The sequence below is a fragment of the Zootoca vivipara genome, chromosome 3 (assembly GCF_965207765.1).
Source record: "Zootoca vivipara chromosome 3, rZooViv2.hap1.1, whole genome shotgun sequence".
NCBI lineage: Eukaryota > Metazoa > Chordata > Lepidosauria > Squamata > Lacertidae > Zootoca > Zootoca vivipara.
Window position 1 is genome coordinate 79,523,056 of NC_142586.1, and position 22,006 is coordinate 79,545,061.

Genomic DNA, 22,006 nt, shown 5'->3' on the forward strand with positions numbered 1-22,006 from the left:
CATTGTTCTATGTATTATAGGAAAACATGTAGCATGCAGTGTATAAAAAAATTCCTTCAGTAGCACCTTAAAGACCAACTAAGTTTTTATTTAGGTATGAGCTTTCGTGTGCATGCACTCTGCCTCAGATACACACGAAAGCTCATACCAAAATAAAAACTTCGCATGCACACGAAAGCTCATACCAAAATAAAAACTTAGTTGGTCTTTAAGGTGCTACTGAAGGAATTTTTTTATTTTGTTTCGACTCAGACCAACACGGCTAACTACCTGTAACATGCAGAGTATGTAATAGACTCAGACGCACATATCAACACGGATAACTTTGAATGTATATACATTTACAAATGCTTTTGATTAGCTAGAAATGGCAAAAAAAATACGTTACAAAAAGAGAAAATTAGAACTTGAGAAGTATTTTCTTACTATCTCTTCCACCTCCTGTGGTCAGCTGAAATTGATGTGTGGATTACTGAACAGTTGTTTGAGGAGCACTACTGAAGCGCCATCACAAGAAATACTTCATGTGAATTCAGCCAGAAGAAAAACCTCTGCCAAATTCTGCTTAGTAAAGTACCCCTAATACCCCTTCTTAATGATATTTGGTCTTCACTGAGCACGTTCATCTCATCCATCAGCCTAGGGGTGGGTATGTCCACCTGTTTTGACTATGCTCACCCATGACATGTGGCCCCTGGACATTTGGCCATGAGGGAATGTCATGCTGTGGCTGAAAAAGATTCTTTACCCCTGTTTTACAATATTCCAGCCACAATAAATAAATTTTTATGTATGTATGAATGAATGAATGTATTTCAAAACCAGAAAAAAGGGAAAAAACATAATACAAACTTTAAATTCAAAAATTCAAACATAGAGTTCATTTTCTAACATAGGTCTATTACATAAATGGCCTCTATTGAAATAAAAATGTGGATCATTACTCTAAACTTCTCTTTACTATATATGAATGCAGTTAGCAAAATTATATTCTAAATAATATTATAAATGTTATATTATAAATTCCCACAAACCCCCCTCCCCCTCACCTGTGTGGTCTCAGTTTTACTTCTTCCATCTTGTTCACACAGGTGAGGGGGAGGGGGGTTTGCGGGAATTTATAATATAACATTTATAATATTATTTAGAATATAATTTTGCTAACTGCATTCATATATAGTTCAATTATTTCGATTTTGTAATTGTCCAGTTAATTCTATTATTCTTTTCTTACTTACCCCAGTGCATTTTACACATTATCTATTATTATTTCAATTCCAGAACAATATTTTTTCATGTATTCCTTCACTCCATCCCATTCTTTGATTATTTTAAATAAAAAGCAAATCAGAATTTATAGGTGTTTTTATATGACACCAAAACAGTTGTTCCTAAGTGATGTTATAAACAGGACCTTGCTTCAAGCCATCTCACAATACGAACAAAAGGCTTAAATTTCTTTCACAAGGTTTTTTCTTTTTGTTTCACTCCCTGTGAGAACAGAATTATAATTAAATAACTTTCAACATTTTGCATTTCAGGAAAAAAATGTAATTACAAATGTTTAGCCTGCTTTTTAAAGTATAACTAATCAAAGTATATATCTTTTAAAATTGTGTAGGAAGAACAAACATGGATGTGAAATTTGCCGCTGTAAAAAATGCCCAGAACTTTCATGTGGTAAGATTTGTCCAATGGGCTACCAGCAAAACAATCAAGGATGCCTTGTCTGCAAATGTACAGGTAGACTCAACTCCTTCAGAGCTGTTTCTTTTCAACCCATTTTATATTACAGTAATGTGTCTTGAAAGCGAGTCCCATCTAATAATAATCATCATCAATTAATAGGGATTTGAAAATGAAAAACTTGAACAAGCAGATTGAATTATTGCTTATTTTATTCAATCCAAAAAAACCCTGTATAGTATCATATTCTTAAAAGTTTTTTATGCCTACAGTTAAAAGATAGGTGTCAATTATTTGAAAAACGGCCAATTATTTGTAATGGATGCATTATGCACTCTTATTCAGAGCATCTTTGTAGACATAGAGCTCTTAAGTGCATGTGTTTCCCTGGAAAGATCTAATTGGCATTCAGAGGAATGGACACATGGATCTTCATTTCTCTTGAACTGAACACGGAAGCCCTTGTGATGTGAGCATCACTCAAGGAAAGGAGCAGGAGCAGGATATTGGTCCTTAGTGTAAGATACCAGTTCTCAGTAGGAAACAATGGTATAAAACAGATCTGTACAACCCTACAGCCCTTTAATACCTAGCATACTACCACTATTTATTGATTTATTGATTTATACATACCCCGCCCATCTGGCTGGGTTTCCCCAACCTTTCTGGGCTGCTGTTGACTAAGTAGATGTTAAACAGAAGGAGACGAGGCAATGAGTAACTTGTTCTCCAGACTTCAATACCCAAAATAGTTGGGAAATGTTCACAATCTTCAGTTAGATCGCTGCCCCATGCATTCTAAAAGATAGTATTGTCTTTCACAGAGCCTGCTTTTGGTAGATACATACAGGAGAATACTACTTCATGAATGCAGTGTTTGAATATTCTTCTGTTCTCAGCTTTTGAAAAAAATAAACCTACAGATCACTTTCTAGTTCTTTGAGTTTGTTCCCATTAACTATTAAATGTTCTGTATGTGTGCCCTTCAGCATTCTGCTGTTGGAAGCATACGGTATTAGAAATCTATGCTATACATAGCCTCTCAGTCTGAACATTTTACTAAGTTGCTACAACAAATACAAGAGAAGATTTAGCTGTTGGTTGTTATTACCGCCCTATTGATGCACTGGTTGTTGTTGTTTTTTAAAAAACAAACTTGTACAGAGATACCAGCTTCTGTAATGCCACCAGCGAAGGCAGGTTCTTGCTTGTCAGTGGATGGGCACCGTCATGAAAATGAAGAAAGCTGGCATGATGGCTGCCGTGAATGCTACTGTCATAATGGACGGGAGATGTGTGCTTTGATCACCTGCTCTGTACCAAACTGTGGCAATCCCACCATACATCCAGGACAATGTTGCCCAACATGTCCAGGTACTATTTTGTGTTCCCTATTGGTCTATAAAACACACCTTGCTTTCTATCTGCATCTCCTCCTTTTGGAGGAAAATTGGACAGTAAAGACAAAGTATTTTGTCTCCACATAATTCTGCCGTGGCCTTTGTAAATTAACAATTGACACTAAGTTTATATATCACAAGTGTTCAGTTTTAGCCATAAAATATATTGCCTACAATTTTTTCTTAGTATTGTTAGCATTTTAATTTAATGCAGACAAATACAGTCTTGGGAGCAGAAGGAAAGAGGTATACTGCAACATTTAGCAGTTTTTATTTCCAATAAAGGGGGAGGGGAGTAGAATTCTCTAAATCTTAGATGCACTTACTGTGAGGCAGACAGCATAATATTTCTCAAATTCTGCCCAGTTGCTGCCAACCTGTCAGTGACTTTTGAATCCAATTTATTACAGTTGAGTTAGTATTTTTTTTCTTACTGCATATGTTCACCTATTTCATACTCTATGCACAGAGTTCACCCTGATGTGGCAAGGAAACTAACCCAAACATCACTACAAACTATTGCTTTTTCTTGAATCGTAACAGAGTCTGAATAACTGTGTGTATGTGTACCTAAAGCAATGATGGCTAACTGCAACTCTCATTATACTTGACCATTGGAGCACAGGAATACAAATTTGTATTCAAGCCCAGAATTTAGGTCAGGGTTTGAATACTAATCTGTATATTTCATTTTCATGCTGTGTTCATTTTCAAATGTCTACCTTGCAAGCAGCTATCAGGTGTGCCAAAAGCACATTAAGCATTATGGGGGACAATTTTGAAGTGTTGGGTTTAGTGAGGTTTCTGTGCTCTGTTTTGAGATTATAAGTAGCATGCAAGAGTCTAGTTGCAGCCCACTGTGGTTTTATAGTGAAAGTAAAAAAGAAGTAGCATGAAAAATTATGGACAAAACTAGATCACTGAAGATGAGAGGGTTAGACTTTCTAGGAAACATGGTTATTCTGTGTGACCTGACTCAGAAATCAGAAGTAAGTAAGGAATCTACTATTACCCTCCTTGCATCTAAAAGTATTGTACAGTACAGTATTGAAACACTTGACCCAGGGAAAGGGGGAAATGGTGTGAGAAAGCTCAGTCGATTTTTATGTCAAGGATTGATTTGTAGGTTTTAAATTTAGCCCTGTTTTGATCTTTTGTTTTGCCCGGAAGCTACTTTGGATGGGCATTTGTCCAGAAACATGATCTTAAAAAGACATTTTCTTAATAGTCATTTACTGTTGTGATCTTGACATGTTGCTAATAATTCTCTCACACTTTGAAGGTCAGTTGTGTAAGGGAAAAGGACCGAGGACAGCTATGTTATTGGTATTCTGAAGTTGTTGTGAGACTGGTAGCCATGGTAACATTCTGTGCCTTGTTTTACATTTATTTATATGGAATGTTCATTACTGGTGATTTGTAGTTAGTTTAAATTTCCTTGGCTCTGGCACATATGAGATAGCATGCAGAAAAATAGTGTTACTCAATCGCACTGCTGGTGAAATACAGGAAACTGGGTTTTTAACATAATAATGTTGTACTATATATATATTTTTACATGTTATTTGTGCATAAACAAGTTCATAAATCTATTATTGCAAAACTTAATGTGTTGCTTAAATTCCGCAGTCTAATTTTCTGTTACTTTGTTTTGGGGTTCTTTTCCCCCTCAGATGAATCCCTTGTGCAGAAGCCGGAACTCAGTAGTCCAACCATCTGCTATGTTCCAGGAGGAGAGTATTTTTTGGAAGGGGATACGTGGAATATTGATACTTGTACACAGTGCACATGTCATAATGCACGAGTTTTGTGTGACACGGAAGTCTGCCCACCTCTTCTTTGTCGGAACCCCTCCCGTACTCAGGACTCATGTTGTCCTCAGTGCCCAGGTTAGCATTACCTTCCAGCTTTCAGCATACACTCCCCAGTTGTTTGTTCTCTCTGTGCAGGATGCTGCTCTAAAATATGATACTTAATCCCTGTTAAAGTGTGCAAGAAGTAAGCTAAACTGACAATTATTGAACAAAAGTCTGTTTAGTAGGGCTGAAAGCTCTCATACAAATAGCATAACCTGTGGCTAACAGGAAATATGAGAGCCAGCATGCAGATATTCAGTCATAAACCAAGACTTTTATAAAACAAGAATTACTGAAAAGTTATTGGCTTATTTAGACCTTCATATACTGTGATGCAGAACTTTTACTATGGGTTGTTCTGGAACCTACATTCTGACAAACTGAATTTCCATTAGTATATTTGTACAATTCGTTATTTGAAAGCACAGTGCTAATACTAGATTATATCCAAGAATGTTGCCTCCTTTATACAAGGACTTCGACTTGCTCAACAGAACTTCTCTTCACCCTCCCTGTGCACCCCACCCCCTGATCTGCTCTAGGTGGTTGGGGGTGCATGGTGGGAGGGGAGGTTCAATTGTGCAAGCAAAAGTCCATGCATGAACAGGAAAGGTTCATTGGATACAACCCACTATTTATAACTCTTTAATCAAAACAGGTATTAAAATCTGTTTTCCTGAAAAAGTGTTGTAAACAGCATGAGTGATGGGCTTCTTAATCCAGCAAAAGTTCACTTCAGACTTTTTTTAAAAAAAGTTTTAATTTTAATTAAATTTCAACTTTAAATACAAATAAAATGAAATTACGGATGAATTTTCTGATAGTTTTATGAGGTTATATCCACGTCTTCAGTCCCTCTTCTGCCCCAACTGGGCTAACAGGACGACTGGAGCACCTCCTGCTTCAATAAACAATGGATCTGCGGCAGAGGTTTTTAATCCTCTTTTATTACTTCAAGCTATTTACAGAATATATACATAGGCTGTTACAAACAGCTCTCACTGCAAACACACAGCATAACAGAGAGCCAGAGATACTCACAACAGCTACAGAGCAATATAACAATACCACGCCTTACTAAATTAGCTGAGTCAGGAAGGCAATTTACTGAAGGAACAGTTCCCGCCCACTTCTCTCTCTGGAGACTTTCTGATTCTCACATTGGGAGGGGTGAAAATGCTAACATACTCCCCCTTTTCAAACCGACCATTGAGAGAACTTTAACACAACTGTAATTTAACACAACTGTAATTTCTTAACATACACATCCAGTTGTTCCTTGTTCACAGCTTTAGTTAAAGCATCGGCAGGAATTTCTTTCCCTGGCATATAAGTAACTTTAACAACTCCTTCTTGAATACATTCTCTGGCGCGGTGCATTTTAATCTGTAAATGTTTTGTTTTCTGCTTGCACCCTTCTGATTGGATCAACGCTATGCAGGCTTTGTTGTCCTGATAAACTGGAATTGGACACGAAACCTTTATTCTCATATCTTGACATAGCTGCAATAACCACTCTACATTCATAAGTGATAGAGTTAGAGCATTGAGTTCTGCTTCACATGAACTCGTGCTCACCGTTGCTTGCTTCTTACAATTCCAATCAAACAAGCACTGATTGTACAGATAACACACGCCTGATGTACTCCTTCCATCCATTGAGTCACTGCCAAAACTGGCGTCTGCATAGATTTCAAGACCTCCTGATTTTTGGCTTGAAAGTCTTAATCGATAATGCATAGTGCCCTTTAAATATCTAACTATGCGTTTTAAAGCTTTCCAGTCAGATACTGTGGGCTGATTAGCATATCTACTGAGCAAATTCACACCAATGGCAATGTCTGGCCTGGTACACCTTGCTACAAAACTGAGCTTGCCTAACACACTCCGGAACAATGTGGTGTCAGAAAATGCCTCAGCATTTGTGTCATGCTGGAAACCTGTGACCATAGGGGTATCTACAGCATTTGCATCAGTCAGGTTTAACTTTTTCAGCAATTCATTGATTTTGCATGTTTGGTGCAGCAAAACATCACCTTTCTCATTTCTCTCTACTTCCAGAGAGAGGTAATTACTGACTTCCCCTAGATCTTTCATGTCGAAATGCTTCTGCAATTTCCCAAGAGTGCTTTTGTAAATATTAATATCTTTCCACAGAAATAAGATATCATCAACGAAGCAAATACAAAATAGCTTTTGTTGATTACACTCTTTCACAAAAACACAAGAATCAGCCTTTCCTTGTTGGAATCCTAAAGAAAACAGCACTTCAGTTAGTTTAGTGTGCCAGCAACGAGCACTTTGCTTCAAACCATATAGGGATTTTTTTAACTTGCACACCATTCCCTTTTTGACTTGCACTCCATCTGGTGGCAGCATATAAATATTCTCATCAAGAATTCCGTACAAAAACGCAGTATTTACGTCATGATGCGATATAGTCATGCCTTCTTCAGCAGCAAGTTTCATTAAGAGTCTAACACTCTCAAATCTGACTGTTGGTGAGTACGTCTCATGGTAATCCTGGTCAGGTATCTGAGAAAAACCACGTGCCACTAGCCTGGCTTTATATCTGGCAACTTTACCATGCTGGTCCGTTTTTACTTTGAAAATCCACCTGCTGTCTACAAATTTCATACCTGGTTCTCTTGGAACCAATTCCCATGTCTCATTTTGTTTCAGGGATTTTAACTCCGATTTCATGGCATTAAGCCAAGGTTCAGCATCCTTTGCGGACAAGTTTTGAACCTCTTTGCAGCTGGCTGGTTCAAACACTGTATCTGAGTCGCTAGTAATGACAGCTTTTGCAAACTCTTTGGAAAATCGCTTTGGCGGTCTTCCCTTGGTGGCTCTTTCGGACCTGCGCAAAATTCTCAGATCCTCTGGGTCCATTTCCTCCTTGGGAGAATGGTGACCCATTGTAAACAAAGGTTCTACATTTACATCAGTGTCTGATTCATCTGTCTGTTTAACTGAGGCTTTTGCACTCTGATAGTCTGTGTCAGTGTCAGATTCCTCACTAACGCTAGATTCATTAGCAGTAACAGGATCTGCCTCTTTCTTTTCTGGCTTTGTGTCATCATCACCAGAAATGGGGTAGCACTGAAAAATACCAACTTTGTCCCATTTTGGGTTACAATCCATACTTCTGGTCAACCTAATTGTTTTTGTGTCTGTCATTAGCACACGGTATGAACCTTTCTCGTACCCTAGAAAGATGCCATGTTGACCACATTTACTCAGTTTGTCATTTTGCAAAGTATGCACCCATACTTCTGAACCAAAAATTTTCAAATGCTTCACAAATGGTTTTTTCCTGAACAGCATTTCATATGGGGTGCAACCAATGGCTGATTGATATCTTCTGTTATAAACATAAGTAAAACACGATAAAGCTTCCCCCCAAAAGGGATTGGGTAGGCCTGAATCGTGCAACAGAGTTTTAATACCTTGTTGCAAGGTTTGGTTTACTCTTTCACACAAACCATTCATCCATGGAGATCTGGGTGTGGCAGTCATGTGCTCTATACCCTGTTCAGCAAGAAAGCTCTCAAATTGCTCTGAACAAAACTCTCCACCTTTGTCACTGTAAAAGTGACGCACCTGCTCATTGTGCACATTTTTTAGCCATGCACAAAACTGTTTGAACCTTAAAAAGGCTTCAGACTTTTTCTGCAGTACATAAACCCAAACATATTTGGAATAAGAATCAATCAGAACCATGAAGTAACGTGAGTTGCCTCTAGAGAGCGCTAGAGGTCCAACCAAATCTGCATGCACCATCTCAAAAGGTTTTTTTACTTCCCTCCCAGACTTTCTACCTTTGGGAGCTTGTCTAATCTTATTCTCTGCACAAGAAACACATTTCATGTGGTAAGGACACTTTTGGACTTTCATGCCCTCAATCATATATTGCATTTTTGCCACTGCTTGGAAATGCAAATGACCAAACAAACTGTGATAATCATGAATACAGTGGTTATGCATTTTCTCATTCTTATCTACTGATATGTTACAGCATGCCTTTTCAATTTCTCTAGTTGCTTTAGCAGCTGCACCTGGAGCAAAAGGCAATACATATAAACCATCAACACACTTGGCATAAAGAATGAGTTTGTTATCTCGAAGAATTTCGCACCGAGAGTTTTCAAACACCACTTTAAATCCTAGAGCATCTAACTGAGAATACTTAGGAGATTATCCTGCAAATGAGGAGCATACATAACATTGCTAACTGTTGCATTTAGGCTCTGCAAAAACACAGTACCCTGAGCCAAACTCTTAATTGACGACCCATCTGCTTGATGAATGGCTCCTCCCTGTTTCTCCAGATGAACAAAGAGGTCTTTATTATTGGCAACATGCCGGGTTGCTCCTGAGTCGACAATGAAAACAGAACGTTTGAGTTTTTTAGAGCAACGTGAGACCAAAGCTTTTGATGCAGCTGGTCCTTGGGGTTTTCGGCCTCCTCCCCCTCTGCCTTTGAAGTTGTCCTTTTGCTTTAAAGTCTTCCTACATCGATTCCTGTAATGCCCAAATTCACCACAAGAGTAGCAGCGTAGAGTTTTAAGAGCTTTAGCAGAAGTTTCACTTTCTCCTGCCGAAGGCTTGAAAACACTCTCAATAACTTTGCCTCGATTCTCTCTTGCAGTTTGTCTGCGATCCCATTCATTCATGAGCACAGCAGATACATGATCCTCTGTTAAACGATCATTAGGCAATGTGGATAGCTGAGTAGCAACTGCATCATACGACTCATCTAGGCTATTCATCATGAGCATTGCAAAAACAGCCTCTGACAAATTCAAGTCTCGCTGGGCAAGGTCCTGTCTGAGACGTTTTAATTGAGCAAGGTGGCTGGGCAAATTGCCATCTTTCTGCAGCTCCAGCCTACATAGTTTCTTAAAAAATAACACAGTTGAGCCTGCATTTTGACGTAGATGCATATCTTTAAGTTTATTCCAAACAGCCTTTGCAGTCTCCTCATTCTCTAAATTGACCAACAAATGGTCTGAGACACTCAAAACAATTGTCCCCCTGGCTCTCATGTCTGCCTCATGCCAGGCTGCCCAATCATCATCAGTCTCATCGGGGGCATCATCCTCTATGGTATGATAAAGCTTTTCTCTTTGTAAAAGTGCCTTCATTTTAACTTGCCAGGTAGGGTACGTTTATGGCGTCAGGAGAGGAAAAGACAGGGCCATTTGGCTGATATGTGCAGAAGCCATGTCTGCGTTTTAAATTAACAGCAAGACACTTCCCTTCGTGCAACACAAAAAGCCTTGACTCTCCCAGCAACTTCACTCCCCCTTTCAGCACAATTAATTTAGGCAAACTGGAAAAGCGTCTCTTGTCCTTTTGGCAGCTTTAAGCATGCCTCTCTGTAAATCAGCTTGAAATTAAACAGCTTACGACTTGGCAATGTGCAGCATCAGAACTCCGTCCAGCCAACAGCAGCAACAGCTCATCCAGGCCTGGAGACGATGTACAGCATCAAAGGAAAACTGGATCAGCAGAACCGTCCTCCCTCTCAGCAGCCAAGCAACACAGCAAAGCACGCGTCCACTGCGCAACTCATGCATCCGCAGAAACCATCCTCTGCTACCATATGATAGTTTTATGAGGTTATATCCACGTCTTCAGTCCCTCTTCTGCCCCAACTGGGCTAACAGGACGACTGGAGCACCTCCTGCTTCAATAAACAATGGATCTGCGGCAGAGGTTTTTAATCCTCTTTTATTACTTCAAGCTATTTACAGAATATATACATAGGCTGTTACAAACAGCTCTCACTGCAAACACACAGCATAACAGAGAGCCAGAGATACTCACAACAGCTACAGAGCAATATAACAATACCACGCCTTACTAAATTAGCTGAGTCAGGAAGGCAATTTACTGAAGGAACAGTTCCCGCCCACTTCTCTCTCTGGAGACTTTCTGATTCTCACATTGGGAGGGGTGAAAATGCTAACATTTTCTGTACTGCCAAGTTGCTCCTTTGGCCTTGTGAGACCCACTACTGTTGATTAAGCATGCCCCAGAAGTAGTGCAGCCTTTGTATTCAGGGAATGTATGTGTGGATCAACTTCCTGGGCATGACTCAATTAACAGCTAGCTGTACTTTCTCATAATGCTATCTCAAAGTTGTACCTCTTTTTCTCCAAATGCAAGTCTATAGTGATATAAGAATGAGGGAACTGTGTGATAGGTAATGTTGCCAAAATTCAGAAATCTTTCATGGCTTGTATGTACTTTGTATCACAAAGAACTGTGCAGATAAGCCTTTAAATAAAAATTACACTATGAAAGATAGGAGAGCAACTGTTGAAAACTAAATTGCTTACCAAAGTCATTTTCTAGATTTTCCCTGAGTGGACTGGAGGACATTCATTTAACAGGATGACTTCTCCCACTGGTTTGGATAGGCAGGGCCTTGCAAGTCTTGATTGCTCATTTGCATGCTTATATTTTTAGATGAGCCAGTTCAGCCTTCCTTGTCAAGCAACGAGAGCATGCCCAGCTACTGCAAAAATGATGATGGTGATATTTTCCTGACTGCTGAATCCTGGAAGCCCAATGTTTGTACCAGTTGCATTTGCATGGATGGTGAAATCAGCTGCTATTCTGAGTCTTGCCCTCCAGTATCTTGTGACAGACCTGTTTTGAGAAAGGGACAGTGTTGTCCTTACTGTATAGGTAAGTTCTGAAAAGGGGAAAGAAGGATGTGATAGGAGGGCTTTTTCAGTTTCTCCATATCCTGGTGTCTTCTCAATTTTTACCTTATTTGACTTCTATGCTGTATTTCTGGTGTATCCTGCTGTTTCTGCTGAGAACAGTGATACTATTTTTATTAATACTATTAGCAGATATATTTTATGTATGTCATCTTCTAACATGAAAGCATTTCATAGGATTGAGAATGTGCTGTTGCAATTTGGGCCAAAATAGGTTCTTATTTTTATCGATCCAGGATCCAGCCATAATGAGTCATGCCTTGCTCCCACTAAAAGTAGTGGAACTTGACTTAACCAAAAAACTGTATTTCATTGGTGTCAATGGAGCTGAAGGGTGCAACTAGACATTAAGGGGTGTTTGTTTGTTTGTTTGTTTGTTTGTTTGTTTTTAATGCAGTGACATTATCCTTTAATCTCTTATTTTAAACTTTATTTTAGTAAGGATAAGGAATATCTGCTGCAAAAAGATTATCTTTAGTTATTAAGAGGACCCTCTTCTGCCTAGAAACAGATTTAAATTATAATAACTCTTGCCCCCACCCCAGCATACAAAGAATTACATATGCAAACACTCCTATTTTTGACAGCACTGCACATTGAAACAATGTTTTTGATCCCACTCATCATGGCACAGTCCATGGTTCCATACCATGCATTTGGCTTCCATTTGTTGTCAACAGCAAAAAATTACCGTGCAGAAGAGAGACCAGGTGCACATAAAAGTGCCTCCCTCAGCAATGAACCTTGGGAACAGCCAGTGTTTTACATGCTTTCAATATGGCAGACTTATATTCAAAAGACCAAGATTCTGAACATATTTTTTAACAGATAGGTGAAGGTTGTGGCTGGGTGCTTGATGGAATTTTTTAACGTCAAGACTCCAGGACAGCCTTCCCCAACCTAGTGCCATCCACAAGTTTTAAATTAAATCTCCCATCACCTTTGACCATTGGCCATGCTGAGGCAGATGGCATTTGTAGTCCAAAATATCTAGGGGTCATTTGGCTGATATTTTAAGCCCACCACACCTGTAATAAGCCTCAGGTTATTGTGTTTCTTCAACACCCCTCTTCCACTGGGGTCTCCCCACACTACATAGAAGTCAATACCCAAATCATGCCATCCTAGTTGTTCACTATAGAGTAATCCCCTAAACGTGGATACTGAAATATTTCCTCAGCAATTTCTGAATAGGGAAGATCCTAGAAATAATCCAGTAACCCAGAAATGTATGAACCATGATATGAGGATAAAATGGAGGAATCATGTGCACCCCAGCAAGCATCTTGTAGAAAAGTTAGAATTAAAATGTAGCAAATAGAAAACATTGTAAGTAATCATTCATAAAGTTACTAAAGTCACTGATCTTAGCAATTTAGGGTTGTGACTGCAGGGAAGCGAAGGGCAAGACAATTGTGTCTGATGCTGTCTCACAATGGCTGTGAGACCGTATTGGCATCCATTGCCCACTTCTTGCCCTCAGAACATACCATTCCCGCCAGAGGGGAACCTTACATAATACTGCTCAGCAGCCAGTGGGATGCCGGAAGATCACCTAAGCCAAATATCCCAGCCCAGAATAAGAGGGGTTTTGGTTTCATGCATCTCTGCTTGAGTTTCTGAAACTCTTAAAATATAGTTTCATTAAGCATAGAAATACAGTATATAGTTTTTATTTTGAATTTCGTTGGAAACCAAGAGAAAAAAGAACTGTGGACTTATTTTACTTAAGGTAGCTTAAGTAAAACCAGTTTTGGCTTTAGCATAATGGCTCTATTAATATTTCCCCCCCAGTACATTTAAGTCTTTCCACTGCTTATCAGGTTATATCTGCTTATCAGGTATAAGGCAGACTGTTATTACCATTTCACAGAGGGGGAATTAATGCAGAGAAAGGAAACTAACCTAATGACTTCAAACTAACTGAGCAAAGGTTTTAACTCTGATTTTGCTGGTTAGTATTGATACTTCAGTCACAGCACCACATTAAATAGATATGTTATCTATTTTATAAACTGAAAATTGTTAACACAAAAAAATGTTTTGATTTCTCACTAACTGGAAAAGTTGAAGAAAACAATTCAGATCTCAGAAGATCTGCAAAATTTATTTGATTCCTTTCTCCTCATAACAGAATTTCAGTACCTGCTATATATTAATTTGATTAGCAGTAAACAGATGCTTCCAGTCAAGAGCAGAATGTCAATCTGCCACGCAACGACAACAACAAATCATCTAGTCCCAAGGCAGGGCCCTATAATCAGTTGTTTCCCTTTTTCAATTACTCTGAAATGGCTTTCTAAACTCTCAATTGTGGCAATATTATTTCAACAGAAGACACATCATCAAAGAAGGCAGTGTGTCACTTTAATGGGAAAACATATGCAGATGAAGAGCGTTGGGATATTGATAGCTGCACACACTGCTATTGTCTGCAGGGTCAGACCCTTTGCTCCACAGTCAGCTGCCCTCCTCTTCCTTGTGTGGAGCCCATCAACGTGGAAGGAAGTTGCTGTCCCATGTGTCCAGGTAAGTTATGTTCATATTCATGTTAAGAGTTTATCAGGAATTTTGCACATGCATAAAATAGTTAATCACTTAGCCTAGACAAGCAAATACTATGGTATGCACATCCAGGATTCCAAGACCTACTGGTAACCAAACTGTCTTCTTTAAGACCTTCCCAACAACTATCTTACAATCTAAGCTACTGTGTTGAGAAAGATAAGACGAAACCACTGGTATCATTTAGACCAGGCATCCCCAACCTGCAGCCCTCCAGATGTTTTGGCCTACAACTCCCATGATCCCTAGCTAACAGGACCAGTGGTCAGGGATGATGGGAATTGCAGTCCAAAACATCTGGAGGGCCGAAGGTTGGGGATGTCTGATTTAGACTGAGGATTAAGTAAACATTGTGTTTCAGATATAATATATCTTGAATCAGGATTTGGAATACAGCAAATGAATATTTTCCTGTTTTCTCTCAGAACAACTAATTCAGCCATTCAAATATGCTTTAATTAACAGAAATTCCTTATTTATTTATTTATTTATTTATTTATTTATTTTAATCTAACTCAGTTTTTACAGTATTTTATTTGGCCTATTTCAGATGTTAAGTAAACTATGATTTAACATTAGATAGCCATAGGTTCACACACACGCCTACCCATTTTGTCCTCTCAGGCATAACTGTTTGAAAATAAGCTGTAGTTGAACCACAATTTGCCCTTTTTGGATATAACAATAAATTACAGCTACTGTTAAAGAGGAAGCAACTTTTTCGAATCTCCTCCATGAAGCAGTACTCGAAGAAGAGAGAAGAGCACATGAGCCTAAGTTTGTGCCTTTTTCCAGTATGATACACTTAAAACAGCCCTTTGTTTAAATGATTTTATTTTTTATTACTCAAAAATTACCTTCTTGATCATGTTCAGGAACAACAAATGTGCCAGAAAATATCAAGAAAAACATTAATGAAGTATCAAAAGGTATCTCAAACACTTCTTAGTTTTACTTTGGCCTCACGATAGAAGTAGTAGGTGGGCAGGATAGAGTAAAACATTAAGATGTAAGAAATGCATCTTAATGGGATGAAGCTTAATGGCTATAAGTTCCTTTGACAATTTTCTTTTTTTAATAGAAATGTATGTACCTGAACCTACCAACATTCCAATTGAGAAGACAAATCATAGAGGAGATAATGAACTGCAAGCACCAGTTTGGCCTACACACAGTGAAAATGACATTGTTCATATCCACAGAGGTAAATTGTATTTCATGTCATGAATCAGAGGCTGCTTAGGAAGTTCTCCCCCCCCCCCCTCAAAATCACTTTTTGGAGTCTTTTAAAAAATGTTTATCTAAGAGAACCAGGTTTCACTACAGAGCCTAAGTCCAGTATCTACCGCCATACTACTCTTCTTTTTTCTTCTTCTCTTTTTACATCCAACTACTTACGAGTTACTGCTTATATTGATACTAGCATTGTATGTTTAGTCTACATTCACCCACATCACCTATTGTAGGTGTCTTTGCAATCAACCTCATATCTCACATTTGTCTTATAACAATAAGACAATAGGAATAGCCTCATGAAACGTGGTTTCACTTGATGGCAGCAGGGATAGCTCAGGATTCCATGGCTCCTGAGATTGCTGTGCCTTGCTTTCTGTTTGCCATTGTATGGAGAACGCTGCTGCTAGTAGCTTCTGCCTACTGTTTGGGCAGGTGCATTGAGGCATCCCTCACTGGGGGGGGGGGCCTTCCCTGCCAACAGTGTGGTCACAATGTTGTGTAAAATGGTAAACTCAAGATGAAAGTCAACTCAAAAGGCTGAGCAGTGCACCTGTGGCTCTCCAGATGTTGGACTCGCAAATTCTGTCCACCTCAGCCAACACTGCCAGTAGTCAGGGAATTGGGAGCTGTAGTCCCAATAATATTTGGAGGGCCAAAGGTTACCCACCCCTGCTGTAAAGAGTAAGGAAGAAGAGGTGATCCTTCAGGTATGTTGGATTCAAACATAATGGACTTTACCAGAATCAGTTCCCTTCCATGTCTTAAATAGGATGTTTTAGTGCCATGGAAATATTTCATGCATTCTACTGTAATTTTATAGTATTCTTTCACTTTGTTGTTACATGTCATATTGTTATGTAAGATAATGCCCCGAAAATGGAGGGGTATTCCGTTAAAGGATTCTGGGGGCATGGCCCTGCCCGAAGCCTAGGGAGGTTAGACCCTATGGCACACCCCTATCGGTGACCCCGGGGGGAGTTCCTTGTCAATATGCATCACTGGGCTCCTTGGCTGGTGGTTAAGCCTTCCCGGACTTCCAGCACACGGGCTGGGGTTGGATATAGCCAGTTAGGGTCCAATGCCTAAGCCAATACTGCTCAACATCCATAACCAATAAAGTTGTGGCCTTTTACGCCCATTAACCTTAATTGAAGTGTATTGTGTCATCATTTCCACCGGGGGGGGGGCGACACTGCCACGCCATACATGTCCAAGGTAACTCGATGGGGTAAAGTGTAGAATTCTTGTTACTCAGGGTAGCATATGGTGTCTTGTCTTGGGATTTTAAAAATAGTGGCATGGTGGAGCTACTCTTATTAGGGGTGTTATTTAATTGTTCATTACCAACATGCTTATTCACACCTTTCAGATATGGGTCATCTTCAGGGGGATTATAGAGAAACCAGAGGATCGCAACCAAGTGCAGAGGCATCTCTTAGTTCTCTTGCCTGGGTGACAGTGCCCATCATGACAGCTCTCGTTCTTATAATAGCACTTCTACTTATCAATCAGAAAAAGCAGTGGATACCAGTATCCTGCTACAGAGCACCAACAAAGGTAAATAGAGTTTTATTTAGGCATTAAACCATCTGTCTTTTACTGCATTTGGTATAAACATGATTTCTTGAACTGGCTAAGATAGTTGAACAAAAATTGAAAAGGGATGGCAGAAAGCTCCAAAAAGGCAGGAGGGCAAATACTAATGTCTGTCTGGCTGTTCCCTTTGAACATGTTTTAGATTACATCCCAGATTGTATAGGATCTAGTTCAAATAAAATCTACAGCAGGCACCCCCAAACTCAACCCTCCAGATGTTTTGGGACTACAATTCCCATCATCCTTGACCACCTGTCCTGTTAGCTAGGGATGATGGGAGTTGTAGTCCCAAAACATCTGGAGGGCCAAATTTGGGGGTGCCTGATCTAGAGCCCCCCCAGTAGGTTCAAGGTCTGAAACATCAACGCTTGCCTGGGCCTTGATAGATAAAGAAATGCAGATGCAGCCTTTGTTAAATAAAGCTTTCCCTTCTGCCCTTAATATTACTTGTCATAGGTAGCAGAGAGACCTTCCTTTGTGGCCAAAGGCTGCCTCAGGTACTTATTGAATCCTCTCTGCTTGCCATTATTCACAAGAGTAGGAGTACACTGTGAAGGATCTGAATGATGGACTCATGGAGCCCTTGATCACTTTTGTGCATGCAAATTAACTGAGTGTTCTTTTGCTATTTGGATTGTGTTCTCTAGCTTTTGATTCCAATCTTTATTGGGACCAACTATTATGGTTAACAGTGATGCTCACAATGCTAGAACTTGCATTCATAAAAATCACAGGGACTTGAGAAGCTGTTTGAACCCAAATCAGATCATTTGTCATCTTGTCCAATATTGTCTACTCTATTCTGATCTTTGGGGTTTTATCTGCTACACAACTCTTTTAAATGGAGATCCTTAGGATTGAACCTGGGTTGGTTTTTTTACATGCAAAGCATGAGCTAATTTGTTGGCAGGAGGTTCAGGCCACAGCTCAGTGATAAAGCATGCTCTTTGCATGCAAAAGTCCCAGATTCACTGACCCCTCCAGGTAGGGTGGGGAAATTCCTGTGTGAACTTCTGGTTAACATCTCCCAGTCATTATGGATAATACTGAGCTAGTTGGGCTAGCCAGCTTCCTAAGTTAAATAAATCACTGTTCTGCACAGCACATAATTGACTTATGAAATGCTCTACCAAATGATGTGGCAAGGGCTACTAGCTCGTGTGGCTTTTCATCTGTCCTGACTTCCTATCCTGTGCCTTTCTATATTCCAACAGCCTTCTTGTCTAAACAATCAATTGGTGTACGTAGACTGCAAGAAAGGAACAATGGTTCAGGTGGACAGTTCTCAGAGGATGCTCAGAATTGCTGACCCAGACTCAAGATACAGTGGATTCTACAGCATGCAAAAACAGAACAACTTACAGGCAGATAATTTCTATCAGACAGTGTGAGAAGTTGCACCCTTACAAAGAAGTTAAGAAGAAACAAAGACTGAGTCTGCTATTAAAATAAAACTAGAATTGTGCACTTGCTTAGTGGATTGTATTGGATTTGTGACTTCATGTACAGCTCTAAGACCTTACTGGGATGGGCTCTGACTCCTGCAATGTGCCAGAACAAGCATTCCCATTTCTCCTCGCGATAACTGACCAAGTGTTTTCTTAGAACCAAAGTTTTAAAACTTGTTAAGATGTTTTGCTTGTAACATAGTAATAGAGATTGTTTGGAAAGGGGAAATTGGGGTTGAGTTTGAGTGGTAATAACAGGAAGCCTCAAAGAAGAAAAGCTGGTCAGCTTGACTTGGAGTCAAACAATATAAGAATATAGCTTTTTTCCTATCACTCCAAAATAGAATTTATTGCAGTGAAGTATAAGCATAACCATACCTGAACTTAAATAACCAAGTCTGGGTTTTTTTTCCAGCTGTGCTACAAAAATATAGAACCTGTCACATCACAGGTGTGGTATAGCTGCAACTATGTTTTTCTACCTGATCAGAAGCTGCAAGAGCTAATGACATAGTGAGGGGAACATTAAAGCAGAAATACAAAGGGTGAATTATTGAAGCTGTGTACAATTATACCTTGTGCTGCTTTTTGTTTTTCCTTTTGATGCTGTTTGTCAAGGTTTTTTTTTTTTTTTGCAATCAGCAAGTGGCTAAGGCCTGTATAATTCCTGATATGAGCACTGGATCTTTTGACAACAGTAGTGGTGAGGGAGAGAAAGGAAGGGAAAGTTATAAACACCATCTGATTCCAGAGCTTGTGTGTGTGTGTGTGTGTGTGTGTGTGTGTGTGTGTGTGTGTGTGTCTTTTTTTCCTTTTACCATTCTGCATCAATTTCAGGTGGTTCAAAGTTTTTCATTGGAGGAAAAGAAATAGATTTGTTGGATGAAGATCTTGCTCAGATTATTATTTTTTAAATCATGTTAAGGGTTTTTTTCTGTTACTGATTATGCAGACCAGAAACAACTTCCATGCTAGGAAGCTGCTTAATTTTAATTGTATATTACTCAAGCACCTTTTTGGAAGCTCAGAAAGAAAGGAGATCATGCTTCTTTAAAACTTTAGCTTTATAGAAATATTTATGTAAATATAGTTATGCTGGAAACAAAGCATTTGTATGTCTGTGTGTGTGTATATGTGTGTATGTGTATCCATACATCTGTGGTGTATACATACACACATATACACACTATATATGTGTATATATATATACAGTATGTATATATACAGTATATATATGGTATTTATATATACAGTATATATCAGTATAATTTTGTATTTTCCCCTGTTGAATGTATTTTTAACTGAAATTTTACCCAGAACAGAAACACAGGCATTCCACATTTTTGCTTAATCATTTGTGTTTAGGAAAGACGAGATGAGAGTATCTCATTCTACCTAGTTTTATTTGATTTGAAAGTGTGAGTATGCAAGTGTGTGTGCACGCGTGCCCTTGTGTTTGCATATGTGTACAGTATGTGCACAATTTTAGCAGTAAGCATTGCTCTTGCTACTTGCTACATTTCAGGGTGTGTTCCTTTTTCTTTTCCTGCATGGCCTTAAAAAGGCTGTTAATTCAATGCATTGGCTAGATACACTGATAACATACAGGCAGCACTCATCAGTTCCACAACTTAACTGCATCAGCATTTGGAGATATTTGAAAACAGTTGTTTGAAACAACTACTGGAGTACAGTCTACAACTAGCTGGAAGTTTGTTGCAGCTTGACTCGTAACTTTTAACTGTATCATACAACATTAACTTTTCCAAATATGTCTTGGCACTTTTATACTAACTGCCCATTTGTGTATGCCTCTTTCTTTTACAGTTGCTTGTCATAAGACACAGATACCCAGTATGCTTAATGTGAAAAGAAAATGTATTTTTTGTAAAGGAACTCTCAAGTATTGTTGTAAATACTTGGTCAGAGGTTACTGAACTTTAAAACTGAAAAACCTAATTTATTATATGACCTAATTTATTAATCCGAAGATTAACAAATGTCTTGTTTTAGAATATCAAAAAAGTGTTCTAGCTGTTTGCATCAAAGAGAAAAATAGGTGTATCATAAAGGCTCAACATTTTTTCTGTTTATAAATTCAGTTTCCAAAAAACAAAGAAAAAATGTAGTTCCCCCCCCCCCGGCATTTTATACTCATGACAACACTGAAACAAATGTTACTCTCCAGTTATTACCCAGATTCTGTCAAGATAAATCATCCATTCCTTTCATAAGAGTAAGCAGTCGTTATCCAGAAATTGTAAATGCTTGCTTTTATTTTACAATCAAGGCCATATTCTGAGAAATATTAGCAGGATATAGGACATGGTGTAAAATGTTTTATTATTATTATTTTATTATTATTATTATTTTATTATTATTATTATTTTGAAGATATTATTTATCCTATGTGCTGTATCCATTACATTCTTTTACTTTGGTTCCTGTTTTGCTCTTGTAAGAGAAATGCAGATCTAATTTTCTGGAAAAAATAAATAGATGCATATGTGGCACTTGGAGTGCACTGCAATTCGGCAGATTGCTTGTTTACTTTTTAAAATGTAAGACGGTTTCTTGTAATTTGGCTCTTGGCAGCACAATAAAAATTAACTTGATGAACTTTTCATAAATTTCTAATTGATTTCTTCTCTGTTATGTTTAACATCTTTTAGTGTTTTATTGTTTGTTACATTGTGGCAAAAAAGGTATACAAGTGGAACCTGCTGCCACAATGTTGCAGTGTAGAGTACGCCTGTTCACAATTCCAGCAAACAGTGTCCTCTGCTAGGATATTCCAATTTCCTGACTGAGTTTTCTGTTTTCTTTTCTTTCCTCCAACAGTCGACATTTTGTGTCCACTAAGCATGCTCAGTCCATATTGGGATGTTGGGGGGAGGATTTCTCCCCTTTATTTTTGAAGAATTGTACCAAACATTTCACCAAAGCTTAAGCATTCATATCCTTAACATAATCCTTAACTGTGACATATGCAGAACTTTCTATCGTCACTCTTAATTCTGTTGGTATGCCACTAATACTGATGTATGACAAAAATGTTTGCTTGACCAGGCACTGCAGCAGTTGTTAAAGAGATTGAGAGCATTTTAGTACAAAAATGGGAAGGGGGTGGCCTGGGGGACAGCAAGTATCTTTATGTAACCAATAGGACTCAATTGCCAGTGTTGTCACTGTATGTGGGGACATTTGGGCCCAGGAGCCAAATGCAGCACTCCAGACCTCCCTGCCTGGCCCTTGAAACTCCCCTTATGTCACATCACCTCCAAATCCACGCCCCTTACCAGTCTTGCTTTGCACCCTCCTTGAGTGCTTTTACCTGGCTGGAATGTTTCCTTGAACTCTGATGGTGCTTCTTTATGGTCTGGATGGAGGCCAAAAAGGGATGTGAGAGTGCAAAGAAACTAGAGGGCTCTACTGTCATGAACTGGTTGGACGCAGAAGAATGGTGGGAGAAACCAGGTGGA

At 38.9% G+C, this 22,006-nt stretch overlaps 1 protein-coding gene across 4 annotated transcripts in view; it reads left to right on the forward strand.

Moving 5' to 3' along the window:
* Positions 1–21,154, forward strand: part of CRIM1 (cysteine rich transmembrane BMP regulator 1) — a 131,909-nt gene extending 110,755 nt beyond the window's left edge. For all 4 annotated transcript variants that reach the window (XM_035108298.3, XM_060272897.2, XM_035108299.3 and 1 more), the window contains 8 exons: positions 1,622–1,743; positions 2,851–3,060; positions 4,760–4,975; positions 11,420–11,641; positions 14,014–14,208; positions 15,326–15,448; positions 16,850–17,037; positions 18,291–21,154. In XM_035108298.3, coding sequence (XP_034964189.3) covers positions 1,622–1,743; positions 2,851–3,060; positions 4,760–4,975; positions 11,420–11,641; positions 14,014–14,208; positions 15,326–15,448; positions 16,850–17,037; positions 18,291–18,467 — 1,453 coding nt within the window. In that variant the 3' untranslated portion in view covers positions 18,468–21,154. The remainder of the gene's footprint in view (positions 1–1,621; positions 1,744–2,850; positions 3,061–4,759; positions 4,976–11,419; positions 11,642–14,013; positions 14,209–15,325; positions 15,449–16,849; positions 17,038–18,290) is intronic.
* The last annotated feature ends 852 nt before the right edge of the window (positions 21,155–22,006 follow it).